We start from the raw sequence: 14,605 nt of genomic DNA, 5'->3' as shown, positions 1-14,605 counted from the left end.
GGGGGGTCTGGGGGCAGGGGGAAAGCCCAGAAAGGAGTGGGGGAGTGGATTCTTACTTTTTAATCCTCCAGGCCCCTGTTGGTCTGAAGTGTGACTGCTCCAAACTCCAGCTAGCAGTAACATAGATCAACATTTGCGTGGCTCACAGTGTAAGGTATAACAAGGCCCTTACATAAGCAAAGTTTTTTCTCAGTATTCATAAGTACACCGTTATACCTGTGCTGACTAATCAAATATCATTGTTACTGGGACTTTACCTTGGGTGGTATATATCAATCCATGGAAAGGAAAATACAAGCAAAATATATTAAACATAGGAAGATAGTCCAGTATGTAATATATAGTCACTTTATGTAGCACCATGAGTACCATAAAAACCCCAAGTAAAGAATATCCACTTCTGAAAAGTATCAGTTCTAATGCCAAATTTGACCCCTTTTAAGTGAGGACAGTTGCACTGAATTGTTCCCTAAAAACCATATTCTGGTTTTCTACATGCATCTGCGAGGTTTTTCACTGCTGAATTCTAAGAAATCAAGGGTTACTGTTAACACATGAAGTAAAGAATGCGCTTCAGAATGAACTGTTTCTCCATTTCTTGGTGTTGATATCTGCTTAATATTACATGTGGTATATGGACTTTAAGAAACTTGTCTCAAAGCCCTGAAACAAAGAGACAGATTTAGATTGTTTGCATCAATACCAGGCGTATAACAAGCCATTTCTGTGCTCCTTCTTACCCACTGTTAGTTACCCTACCATTCAGTGCTAAGTCAGAGAACACACATGCACACAGGCAGAAAAGCAAAGGCGTGCACACACACACAAACAATACACAAACAATTTAGTGACAGCTAAATCGATTCTTTTTCCTGCTTTCCTTTCTTAGCACTGGTAAACAGGGTTTTTACAAACTTTGGTGGAAAGATATGAACCTTTGTGATAAATGCACTTATTTTAGCTGTCACTGCAATGTATACAATATTATCAGGCCTTTGGGTTTTCTCACAGCTTTTATTGTCCTAAAGTTTTGTGGTCAGTAGTATAATAAAGATAGTCAGTGATATGGCAGCAGGTATGTGGTTCCTTGATAGTTAAGTAAATTCTGTATTTTGTCCACATTCTAGTAACAAAGAAGTTCAGTGTCTCTGACCTTGATAAATTCCCCAAGCAGTGAACAGTATTTATCGATCACTTAATATCACTTGAGTTCTCCCATCTATTAATGTGTAGCATGATTCTCTATCTATCCCCATTTATTATCCTGTATATAACCAGACATTGCAGTGAGAATGTCCCCTGCAGAAACTAGGTCTTTACACAGCAGGATCCTACAAATCTACATCAGTGGGGCACCACATAGGTTTTACAGAAGCAGTGATGCCTGATGTCTCTCCATGTGACATCTGGAGAAGCAGAAGTAAAAACTAGGTACATCCATTACAAACACCAATGTGGTATGCTGTGCCATTACTAACACTAATGGGAAACCCATGAGCACATTGACAGAAGAATATATCTGCTTGTCTCACAAAAAAAAAAACACCAAAGAAAAATTAATGCAATCAGATGGTATACCTTTATATTTTACATTTTATGTAAGAGGGTGTTTATGTTAATGTCAGTGTATTTTTCTACTTAACCCATACAGGCTGCTTTGCAAACATCATTGATGCTCTTTCTTATGAAAATAATATGTCAAGTTTAACTGTTAAAGCATTACTGCCTGTTGTCTTATTGCAGCAAAAGGTAATATAGTGAACGGTATAATGTATTGGTATGGATGGGGAGGTTGTTTTATTGAGTAGGATACAGTGGACTGAATTCTGTGTCCCCCTCTGCAACTGAGATCACTGGGGTCTTCAGCCTTATAATGGATAACAGAATTTTGAAACCTTTGCTTTTGGCAATAGCAAAATGAGTGAACATTTTGAGTCACTAGAGGGCATAGCAGTACCAAAGCAGTTTCTGTTTTTCCTTCTAAAAATTATTTCATTCTCTGTAAGAAAAGCATAATTCCAACCATGTTACTTTTATCCTAAGTTGGCCTTTCATCTGTGCAATAATAAGTACATGCCATTGGTAATAGCAGAACAGAAGAAAAAATTAGCTCACTTGGCAGACATGAGAGGTCAGTATACCTTATATTTAACATGACCTCTCTACTCTGACTTTTATCCAAAAGAAGTCTCCATCCAACTCCTTTTTGGAAAAGATGAAATACTGTAACTCCAGAGTGAAAAGATTGCTAGGCACTACAGCAAATCTCTCCCTTCTTTCTCTTTTGTGATTTATGCAGTCTGTGGAACTGACAGGTGATTAGACAGAGAACCTGTAGAGCAATATATTCATTTCTAATATGACTCTCCTGACCCTCTAGATACTGGCATCTCCTGTTGTATGATTTATTTATTTTTTTTAGATGTTTAGTTTTTACCAAAAAGGACCATTGTTACATATCTTTGAGGACTGTCCAGATATTCAACTGCATTATTAATGCTTTGGACTTCATACACAGCAGAAAGTAAGAGTTTAGAAATCTGAACTAAACTTTTTTTTAAAATAGGTGTGTGAGCCTCCTCCACTGGAGTTCCTGCTGTCTTGTGGTATCTCTCTGCCTGATTCCCCTGCCTCCATTTTCCAAGCCTTACCTTGAAATTTTCTTTTCTCTCTTATGTCTCTGAATTAGAGTCCCCTCTCTTTTTAGCCTTCCTGTTGAACCTCATCTAGAATCTATGCTGCAACACCTAAATAAGCGCAAACATTACACATTCCAAAAATAATTGAGTTAATCTCTCAAAATATGAAAAGCACAGATCTTTGTATATCAGCTTTAAATACAATGAAAATCACTTAAATGGCAAATTTGTTTAAATAGGTCCTCTCTCAAGGAACTGCTTCAAAATGATTACAGTGTCTGCTGTTTAATTTCTTTCAGGTGATTTAGTAGTGGTTCAGTCTTTGTGCTTCAATCTCAAGCCAAAATCATTGTTCTGTCAATGAGCTGATATACAGACCTATAGGTATATCACCGTGTGTGGTGCAATAGTACAGCAATGTAAGGCACAAGGCTACTAGGAGTAGTTGTACAAGCTTTGAATTGCAAGAAGTGTAGCCACATTCATGTAGTGCTGCACACAATCTGCTGCAGAACTAACTGATCTGCATGCAGCCTTGCACAAATGTAGCTATACAGTTTCCTGTTCAGGAGCTGGTCAGGACAACATAGTAAAGCATGGCACTGCCTTGCGCCTTATGTTTATACCTCTTATGGGAATGCAAAGGCTACAAAAATCACACTGTAAAGCTCTGGAGATGCATAAAGAAGATGTACAAAGTAAAAACATTTAACAGCTTTATTATTTTCTTTGACCATTGCCCTACCAGACTTCTCGCAGCTACCTCTACCAGCACAGTTGGGCAGGTGGCAGTCCATCATTGATGTGCTGTATTCCAAAAGTAGGATAGTTTTAAGCTAGCTTAGGTTCCACTATGATTCTAGCTGTTGGTTCAGCTGTCATGGATGTATCCAGGGCCCTGGGCAGGCTGGTACCACCTACAGTGCAGCTGCTGCTACAAGCTCATTACTATAAAGCTAGTTCAGGTTTGTCTGTGCAAACTGTAGTCACACCTCTGGATTATACACATGCCCAATGTTACTTCCATTCCAGCTACGTGCTGTGTGTTTGGCCCTTTTGCAGTGATATGGGGACCTGATCGGTAATAGGATGAGTTCAGAGTAGCTCTGTAAGGGTATTGTTAAACTCAACAAATGTCTTTACTTATATGGAACTTTCACTTAATTGGGTAAAAACCTTTAGTATAAAGAACTTTGGACCCAGAGGATGTACATGAACAGCAGCTGCTACTGCTGCCCGCCCAGCTGTTGGAGCCGTTGCAGTCAGCCCATTACTTGCCACCATCCCTGCCACTGCCCCTGTCACTGCCACTGTTGCCTAAGCTGTTATGCTTCTGATAAAAAATGTCCACTCAGAATCCCTATTAAGTAGATTCTACTGTACTGTAAAGTAGATTCTGCTGTGGGGGTTTCAGCTATAATTGTCATGTGCTTATTTTTGGGATCTATTAACAGACTTTTCAAATCTTTTATTGTATCAGAAATACGCAAGACACATCTTTCACATCCTGGCCTAATTTTGTTTCTGAATTCTAGTCATCCTATATATAAACCTTACTGTATATCCAACTTTGAACGCAACACCCTATTTCTAGGATTCCTTTTCGGAAAAAGAATCAGTTCTGCTTTTCTACCATTTGTACCTAGTGCAGATGAAGTAGCTATTAATATCTGATGCCTGTGCAGTTTTTCTTGCACTGAATGGCTAGGGAGTGGTCACTAGACATTGACATGGCTCTGATGATATTTCAGACTTTGAGTAGTAAAGGAATTGAGTCAAACTTATAACTGTGTATCCAAGGGCAGATCCAAAGGGGTTGCAGTGGCAAGGTTGCAGCCCCCTTTCAAACCACATGACAGGAGCAGCAACCAGGGACTTTTTAAAGTCCCTGAATCAGGTAAGAATTCTCCCTTCCCTCCCCTCTGTGCTCAGCAGCACATTCCCTCTCCTCTCCTTGCATTCCCCCCTCCCCTGTTTGCTATCCCTGCTGTCCTCATTGCCTCAGGCTGCCCTGGGGGTGTGGAGACCCCCAGAGCTACTCCACCCCTACTCCAGCTAGGCTGTGTGGGCAATGGGGCTCAGCTTGGGAGAGCAACAGCAGCAGTGGGCAGGTTCTTCCTCTGCCCAGTTCCCTGGAGTGTTCTTAATTCTTCTTAGTGATTTTTAACAGCAAATAATTGAGACAATAATTGAGTCAGCAAAGTGAAGCCCCTTTCCCTTGGTTGTTCTTAAATTTTCTGAGAGCAACATAGAATTTTGTTGAATGAATTCATTGGTCAAATAATTTGGCATCTCGTTCTTAATCTGTAGAACATTTACGAAATGCTTGTTGTGGGCTTTTACATTTCAAAACTCAAAATGTCTCCATTGGTTCTGACTGGACACTCAGATCATGTGATATTGTTGTTTCCTTGGTAGAAGATCATAACACAGAGAATCGGGTTTCTAGTGTAAATAGTCACATTTACTCACTCAAATTTCACTCAATTCCAAGTACATGCTTCCTAGAAATTAGTATACTGGAATATCCATACAGGTACAAAACCAGCCAAATAAATTACATTTCTTATTCAAGTCAACATTCACAGGATATTATTGTTGAGGTTCTCTTCTATCTCTAATCAGCAACATTAGTGGAAGGATGACTTTCAAATCTGAAGCATATTCAATATTCCTCTTTTGTTTTCCTTTAATAAGAGACATTTTATTTTCAGTATTTACTTTAGAGTTTATGGTATAAAGTTTACCAAGGGACCATTTACTTTAATAGTTCACCAATTTCTAGCACTTAGTTGGACCTCTGTCTCATTCTGAAGACAATCGGCACAATTTTGCACTGCCTTACACTTTCATTTAGTTTTTATTTTGTTGTTTGGTTTGGTTTTTATTTCCCTGTTTTTTGGATTGTCCTTTTATTTTTTCTTTGTAGACCTGGCCAGAGAACTGTAGATGATCTAGAAATTATATATGAAGAACTTATTCACATTAAGGCCTTGTCTCATCTTTCTACCACAGTAAGTACTTTTTAATATGACTCACTACCAAAAAAAAAGAAGTTGAATTATTGCAGGCTCGTGCTGGCTGCAAAAGGGATGGAAGTTGAGAGCCCATAGAGCTTTCTCATGCAGCTCCACCCAAGCAAAGAAGCCACCCACACTTGAGACACAGGGCCCCAGAACTATGATGATGGTGGTGCCTCTAGGCAGGTTGGCTGGAGGCTTTTGGCTTATAAAATTCTTGTAAGGATTCCAAATGGTGCACAGTGCTTTCTCACCTCTGTCTATTGTAACTGATGGCTTAAAGCCATTATCTGGGTACATAAATAAATATATGTGGAGCCTGACCCTGTTCCCCTTGGAAGCTTTCTCTTTGTCTTCAGTAGTATGGAAAGTGTACATTCAAGAGACTCTAGTATGAGCCAGTTGCATCTGAATCTGCAGAGGTTCATGTTACATGGTTTTGGTCAGCTCAAACTCAACGCAGAATGAAGCAGACTTTTATCAAAATTGTTAGCTGCAGGTGATTATGGAACAACACTTTATGCCAGAAAGAAAACCAAGGAAAAACACTCACAATGAAGGAACGGAGCAACTAAAAGCCAGGCCAAAGCTCAAACTCTCCGAATCTGTGCCCTTTAGAAAGTTATGATGGAGAGTTTAAAGACATTAATTATTCTGATCATTATAGAACAACATACGTGGGAGCAAAATGGTGCCTACTGCCAAATTACGTCATATGAAATTAACTGTAAAAATCAAATACATAGAAAAACTACCATTCTTTTCTCTTTGTTTTAAGGTAAAACGAGAATTAGCGGGCGTTCTGATCTTTGAGTCACATCCCAAAGCAGGAACTGTCTGTAAGTAAAAGGGATCATATCATATTTTATCCCACTTTCATTGCATATAACAGGTCAGTATTGAAAGTATAACTGCAAAACCTGGATATGTACTTTGAACCATACGCAGCTAGATGTTTTGAGCCTGGGTATTGGCTATTGATTTGGCTTTTTATTTAATGCAGGAGCCTGTTGCAAACATAGTTCTTAATATCTGTTTGACTGTCTACTCCCCTTAGTATTTGGGTGTTCTTAATCTTGGGTTTAGCTTTTGACCTATCTCTGACTACAGTTAATTGTAATTATTTTCTATTTTGCATTCAGAAGCCCAGATTTCTATGTAAAATAGTATTTAAAATATAATGATTGTAGTGAACTTTTTATGTGGAAAAACAGTACCTAATGCAATATTTTATCACATACAGTGCATCCGGGAGTAAGATACACACTTTGGTTTTGAAAGGCAGGCTGAAGAAAAAATGATCTTCCCTTGTAGTAAGTAACCAAGTAGTAGCAGCTAGGGAGCCAAGTATACTCACTGTTCTGTAGGGGTGTACGAAACAGGCCATATTCGATTCAGATTCAGCCCAAATCCATGACAGTGAGTCAATTAGTTGATTCAGATCACTGTCCCTGATTTGATTCGGCCGAATCCGAATCTGAAGATTCGATGCTGATTCAGAGAATCAGAGATTCGGGCATTGCCCCAGCTTTAAATGTTTTTTCTACATACCTCGAAGTACCAGATGTGGCTCGTGAATGCTGCAGTGGTGGGGTGGATGGAGCTTCTCACAGAAGCACAGAAGTACTTCCGGTCCATTTCCAGGTCCGCTGCTGAGCCATCCACGCCCCTTTGGCTCAGCGATCGGCCATGGGGGGACCCCGGGTGCCCTCCCCAGACCCAGGAGGCACCAGTTGCTGAGCTGGGCGGGAGGACGGGGTCCTGTCCACTCCCCAGAGGAACCAGAAGTGGACCAGAAGTGCTTTAGGCTTACTTCCAGGTCTGCTGCCAAGCGCACTGGGAGCCCCTCACACTCCTGTGGGATGCTTTATACGCCCCAGCATCTCAGCATTCACAAGCTGCATGGTACCTTGAGGTATGTAGAAAAAACATTTAAAACTGCATCTATTTCCAAATTGTCAAATCTTTCCGAATCGATTCGGAGGGTTCTGATGCAATTTGGAGATATTAAAGGGTCTCCTGATTCGATTCGGAGATTTGGCTACTGATTTGGGCTGAATCTCTGCCAAACTGAATCAGGGACCGAAGCTTTGCACAGCCCTACTGTTTTGCATCCTGTGTATTCTGTGCAGACTTCACTTTTTGGTTTTGCCTGGCTAGAAGTAGAAACTGCTTTAACCATATTTTCTCAACTATAATGCACACTGCAATTTCTAGGAGATCTTTTTGGGGAAAAGTTTTGTGTTATATGGGAGAAACTATGGTAAAAGTTAGGTTCTCTGCACGTGAAGGATTAGGTTAGAATGTTCATCACCTTTCAGAGTCCAAATGAATGCTGCTGGTGTTATAAAATCCATACCAATATTATAAAAGGGTTAGCATTCCTTTTCCAAATCAAAAGGAAATTAATCATTATATACCTTTTTCAAGTTAATAAGACTTACTTAAGTGACTACAGTAGTTTTTCTGGAATTATACTGTGGGCAGAATCTGGCCTACTTACATTATTAATAACGATATTCTCCCCATACTTTTTTCTCTCTCTTTTTTTCTAGTATTTAATCAGGGAGAAGAAGGTACTTCTTGGTACATTATCCTAAAGGGATCAGTAAATGTAGTCATTTATGGAAAGGTATGTTTTTATGAAGACTTTTTAATGTTCCTTTTATTAGTGGAGTTGCAGTCTTAAACTTTAGAAGAAAAGACATTAATTAACAGCAAGTCAGAATTGGTTGGGGAAATAAGGTAAATATTATTTTTCATTTCTATGTTTGCAGTTGATTGATACTTGATTTCAAGATACACCACGGACTATTCTTATATAATAAAGGCCTTAGTCGGTCTGTCTGTCTGTCCATAATACTCTTGGAGCACTCTGATTCATTAGTGAAACAACCAATCAGAATGCGGAGGGCCACCATGATGGTGGGGATGGAGTGGGGGTGTGAGGCCAGTGCCACTGTCTCCCCCTCCCCCACAGCTCTACTCCTCGGGGGCAGTGGAATGTCACCATGATGAAGGGGACAGAGCAGGAGGGCTGAGGCCAGCACTGCTGGCCTTGCCCCCCAGCTCCATCCCCTCTGTCATGGTGGCACTGCATCACCTCCAAGGAGCCAAGCTGGGGGGGGTGGGGGGGGCAAGGCCAGTGGTGGTAGAGGCGACATGGTGTGCTGTCAGAGGGGGATGGAGGGGACAGTGGGGCAAGCTCCCCATCCCCGCTCCTAGGAGGCAGCAGCAGCAGGTGGGTGGTGATGCTTCATCCCTGCCCGCCCTCCCTGTCATTCTTAATGAGCAATTGGCTAGTCTGTATCTGTATTAGTGTAGTTACATCCACAGATGTAGTACAGAGTAGGCCTGTGCGTAGCAGCTAGTATTTGCTTTGGATACAGATGCGGCCTATTTGGGGGACAGCGATTCAATTTGGTGATTTGAAACACTGTCCCGAGTCAATTCCACCAAATCTGATTCGGAGATTTAGCTGCTCCAAATCAGCCGAATCCTGAAATCCCATCCCCCGCCCACTCTCCCAGCTCCGCCTGCCCCAGCTCCTGGCTCTTTAGGAAAAAAATGCCACATGGGGGGCTCTGCCACGAGCCCCCAACCCGTGCCCACTCTCCCAGCCCCTATCCCCATGGCTGCCCCACCCGCCCCAGCTCCTGGCCCTTTAAAAAACAAAAAACCCCAGACTCATCGGCTCCTGCCCAGCAAGGGGCAATTCCCGCTGCCACCCACTGCCCCACACTGTGTGGGAGGGCTCTGTCACAATCCCCCAGAAGTCCCAAGGCCGCTGCAGGAGTTGATGAGTTCAGGGGTGGTTCTTTTGTGGGGGGGGTTTCAGGGGTGGTTCTTTTGTGGGGGTTTTTTTTTTTAAGGGCCAAGAGCTGGGGCAGGTGGGGCAGTCATGGGGGGGCTGGGAGAGGAGGCAGGGTTCAGAGGGCTCATGACAGAGCCCCCCACATGGCATGGGACAGTGGGGGCCACCGGGGATCACCCCCCCCACCCAGCAGCAGGCAGTGAGTGTGGGCTTTTTTTTTCCAAAGAGCCGGGAGCTGGGGTGGACAGGACTGAAAGAGTGGGCAGGGGATGGGGCCTGTGTGATTTGGAGATTCGGCCAATTTGGCAGGAGCCAAATCTCTGAATCAAATTCAGCCGAATGGATTGATGACAGTGATTTGAATTACTGAATCAAATCACTGTCCCCCAAATCAGCTGAATCCAAAATGAATACTAATTGCTTTGCACAGACCTAATCTTTACTACAACTGGCAACACCCCTTGAGTAGGGGCTTTTTGTTAAACAACTGGGAGCTGGGGCAGGCGGGGCAGCCAAGGGTGGGTCTGGGAGAGTGGGTGAGGGTGGGGGGTGCTCAGGGGGCTGGGAGAGCATGCGGGGGATGGGGCCTGGCAGGAGTCCCTCCATGGTCCCCTCCCCCCTCCTCCAGCCTTCCCTCCCCACCCCCCTACTTACCAGCACAGAGTCCGGGTCCAGCTCCCTGCTGCAGCTAGTGGGGACTGCCCAAATCATCAAAGCTCTCCGAATCTACTTGGAGAGCTTTGAATAGATTCAGACCTTTTAATTGGTCCCCTGATTTGATTCAGATTTGGAGATTCAGCCACCGAATCAGGTCGACTCTCCTCCGAATCGAATCAGCACCCGAAGCTTTGCACAGCCCTAGTACAGAGTAATTTAAAATTTAAAAATAGGCATTTTGTCATAATCTACCTTCTGCAGGACATTCAGTGACTCCTCAACTAAATAGATCCCACACATACATTTAATATAAGGAATAGTTACAAGTTTATTTACAGCAGTACTTGGCACACTAGAATGAAAGTTTCTTAATATAACTTTGTTTTTTATTCACTGATAACTGACTAAAAAAATGGTCCAGGATACAAAAGCATAACACCTATACAGATACTTTCAACACAGCAAACCACCACCCAAATTTTACACGTAGTCCTTTTGACTTTGCTAGCTATAGCTAAGTACTGTTACCCTAGGCCAAGGTGGAATGTAGATGCATGCCCTTCTGGATCTTTTTCTAATGTTATGCCTGGGGTCATTTCCCCATGATTTATAGCTTAAACTTTATTCTTGACTGCTTTGCTGACAATGGTTCCAACTTTTATAGTCTGGCACTCTGGTGCCTCTAACTCTGACTGTGAAGTGACTCGTTCACATTCTAATTAGAACACGGAGCAGACTTGATAGAACACCAACGAGCACATATATAGGCAGCAACGCATGGGTTACTAATGTATGGAAGAAGGAGAGAATAAGTAATGCAGACAGCCATTTCTGGTGAAAAGAATGTTACTCCAAATACAGCCTTCAGCAAACTTGAACTTCATTTTTCATGGTTTCACTCTCTCTTTTTTTTTTAATCAACAACTTGCTGTCATCAGCAGGGCCAGAAGAACCCTTCACTCTGAATCTAATTTCAGAGAGCAAGCCAATTCTGTTCTAATCTTTCCTTTCTCTAGTAATAGTAATAACCAGCTATCAAGTATTGTTTCCTAGTCATTATTTTGGCTGTTGATTTGCTGCCAAATACATTTGTTTTAGTATTTGATTTTGAAGTCCAGTATTTGCACATGGATTTTCAATGGAATGGACTATAATGATGGTTTCTGTGTATAAATGTTTTGCTGTTTGCAGGGTGTGGTATGTACCCTACATGAAGGAGACGATTTTGGCAAGTTAGCACTAGTGAACGATGCTCCAAGAGCAGCATCTATTGTTCTACGAGAAGACAATTGCCACTTCCTGAGAGTAGACAAGGAGGACTTTAACAGAATACTTCGGGTAGGTATTGGTTCAGATAGGTCACTAACCCTAAGTCAGTCCATCTAGCCTACTGACAAAACTTGCAAGTGTTTTCATACCCTGTCTTCTGAATATTAATATTAAAAAATCAAATGAGTATGATAACTGAAATACCTGTAATGAAATAAAATACATTTGACATCCCAGAAAAATTAAAGAAAAAATTAAGTAGCAACTTAAATGCATTATAACTTGCATTGTCCCCCCAGGATGTGGAAAAATGGCCCACTCATATTTTTACAGAAATTAAGGTAATGAAAAATGTAGCTCCAAGCCAACTGTAAAGTTGATGACTGGAACATTTACTCTGATTCTGATTAATCAGAAACATCCCATAATATGTAAGACCAAACATCTTATTGCACCGTACTAAAAGGTCTATCTATGTACCTTTTGAATATCAAAAAAATGAGCTCAGATTGAGTTCGTACTTGAACAATTATATGATATTATCTAATCTACTTAATTAATCTGAACAAGTGGGAAGTAGGATGCTATAGGTATTCACATCTGGATTCTGTCCTGGATTCTTGCTGTCCAATTTCCCCAAGATTTCAAAGATTCCACTGCAGTGCTGAAATCTAGGTGCCAGGTAGATTTTCATTTATATTTTTTGAACTTACATTTTATGTAGCTCTGGGTTGTTTCTTTGGATATCCCTGGACTCTGAGTAGCTCTAATACTTTACTGCAGCATTTCCCAACCGGTGTGCCACAGCACAGTGGTGTGCTGTCAAACATACACAAGTGTGCTGCAGAATTTTGGAAAAGTTACACAAATAAATGAGTAAATGAAACAGTGCCAGTGCCATGCACCACCCTCCTCCTGCCCTCCCTCCTCCTCCCCCTGCTCCATGGAGCAGCGGCAGCACATGGCAGCGAACATATTATATCTGTTGGGAGCAGAGGGAGGGGGCAGTGTGCTGCAATTTTTTTTTTAGTTATGTAAGTGTGCCATGCGATGGAAAAGGTTGGGAAACACTGCTCTATGGAATTAAGGTTCATAAGCCATTCAAACATTCTTCCAAAGAATAAGATTTTAAAAACCAAATGACCAATAATAATGACTGTGGAAGGAAGTCGTTGTGTTGTCTTTATATTTCAGTGGTAGGAAGAAGGGCTGGATCTGGAAATCTCTTTTCTCCCCACTCCATAACCAAGATTGCTTTCTCTGGGCCCCTGCTTCAGACTTTCCCTTGATTCCATATCCGTCCCAAGGTCTCCTCAGTGAGTCCAACTTCACTGTCCCTGTAGGAAAGAAGGATACATAATGGGAAAAGGGAAGGACCAGCCATAGAGTGGTGGCCTCTGAGCCTCAGTTTCAGTTATTTGAAATTAATTTGTTTTCAAAAAGTAGTTAACTGTACCAGACTTGACTGCTTATCGTATTAAAATTTTTACATTTGTCTTGTAGGATGTGGAAGCAAATACAGTAAGACTCAAAGAACATGACCAAGATGTCTTAGTATTGGAGAAGATCCCAGCAGGAAACAGAGCTTCTAATCAAGGAAACTCACAGCCTCAGCACAAGTATGTTTTTATTCAATAGTGCAAATGTCAGACTATGATTAACCTTTTCATATGGTATTATTATTTAAACAATAGCATATTCTCCTGTTCTGCGGAAGAATGTAGTACATGTAAGGATTTTTTTTTACCTCCAGCTAATCACATGCCCTGTAGTGCCTAATATATCAATTTCCAACACTACACTAGTTCTATGCCTTTACACAGTAATTCTCTAAAGCACTCACTATAAATACTCATCTCATGCAATAGCTTTTAAATAGACTGCACATGGAGTATACTGAAGCCCTCTTAGGCAGAACAGCTGTGTAGAAGACATGGAGAAAGTGCATTGCTTATTATTAAGTACATATATATTTTTATATTGGTTTTCAAATTCAGGATTTTAATATAAGTTTCCCAGGTACACTTTATGCTTAATATGAAGAGTTCAAGCAGAGAAGTTTCCTAATGCAGCACAAGACCATCTGACAAAATACCTTTGCATCCCAATAATAATATACTATATTCTGTGAACAGTTCTAAAATGATGGGATAGTTTGAAAGATGGAGTAAGATTATCATAATTCTGCACAATAGAAATAAATCCCTAAGGGTCCTGGAAGTTATTGTTTATATATATAAACAGATTTTGCACACGTGCATACACACACTCATCTTTTAAAAAGTGTAGGAACACTGGACTGGAAGGGGCCTCATGAGCCATTGAGTCCAGTCACCTGTGTTCTCAAGCTATAATTAACCAAAATAATCCCCAGAACAGTCACAGCACAGGTTAGTAGCCATTTTATTTTGAAGGGCCAGCATTTTACTGAAACATTGGGTTATATGCAGGTTCACTGAATGGTAGTGTATATATGCTTTGTTAAAATGTATCTGATATATCCGACAACAATAATGTAGCTAATATTAGACATTTATAAGACCTGAACCCTTTCTGTGAATGTCATTTTTCCCCAGAAGAGGAATTCATTTTCTTTCAATTATGATAGGTTTTTATTAGGCAAAATAAAACACAAGGCAAGTGTTTTCTACCCACCATTTTACTCTGATGCACAATTATCACATATCAGATACAGCTATATTTGTAATTGCATATTTTTTTAGAAAGATTTAAATCAATATTCTTTATATTTTAATATTTTTACATCCATGTTTCATCTGGTATATACTTTGTCATCAAACCCTCTGATATCAGTATTGAACTGTCATAAATTTAGTTTCAAAGTCAAATACTCGAGTGGAGTAAATAAATGAAACTTGGCTGAAGTGCATAGAGCTATGCCAGTTAACACAAGCAGTTTTTGGTCATTTTAGATTTTAGGACATTTGCTGTTTGTGACTTAACTCTGATTTTTTACCATATTTCAAATATTGTTCAATCAATATTTTTATATCAAAATGTTTCAAACAGTGTCTTTTGCAAACACGGAGTATTACTAATACATTTAATGGCTCAAAATCTGAGCTGTTTTGATTGGAAAATAAGTTATATGACACAGCTCTTCTCTAGTTGGATGAGAGTATATTTTAAAATGTAGGAGATGAATGAGAATTCAAAGTTTGCTTTCCACAAATATTTTATAAACG

General features: G+C 40.7%; 1 protein-coding gene across 1 annotated transcript in view; it reads left to right on the top strand.

Moving 5' to 3' along the window:
• RAPGEF4 (Rap guanine nucleotide exchange factor 4) overlaps positions 1 to 14,605 on the top strand; it is a gene marked incomplete at its 5' end in the record, with an annotated part of 261,647 nt that overhangs the window by 183,570 nt on the left and 63,472 nt on the right. Inside the window, 5 exons of the mRNA XM_025191227.1 lie at positions 5,569 to 5,653; positions 6,438 to 6,498; positions 8,215 to 8,291; positions 11,322 to 11,468; positions 12,903 to 13,018. Of these exons, the coding sequence (XP_025047012.1) occupies positions 5,569 to 5,653; positions 6,438 to 6,498; positions 8,215 to 8,291; positions 11,322 to 11,468; positions 12,903 to 13,018 (486 nt within the window). The remainder of the gene's footprint in view (positions 1 to 5,568; positions 5,654 to 6,437; positions 6,499 to 8,214; positions 8,292 to 11,321; positions 11,469 to 12,902; positions 13,019 to 14,605) is intronic.

Source organism: Alligator sinensis, unplaced genomic scaffold (genome assembly GCF_000455745.1).
Source record: "Alligator sinensis unplaced genomic scaffold, ASM45574v1 scaffold1469_1, whole genome shotgun sequence".
NCBI classification, from domain to species: domain Eukaryota; kingdom Metazoa; phylum Chordata; order Crocodylia; family Alligatoridae; genus Alligator; species Alligator sinensis.
Note: the sequence above shows the minus strand (reverse complement) of the source record. Positions and strands in the feature narration are given on the sequence as shown.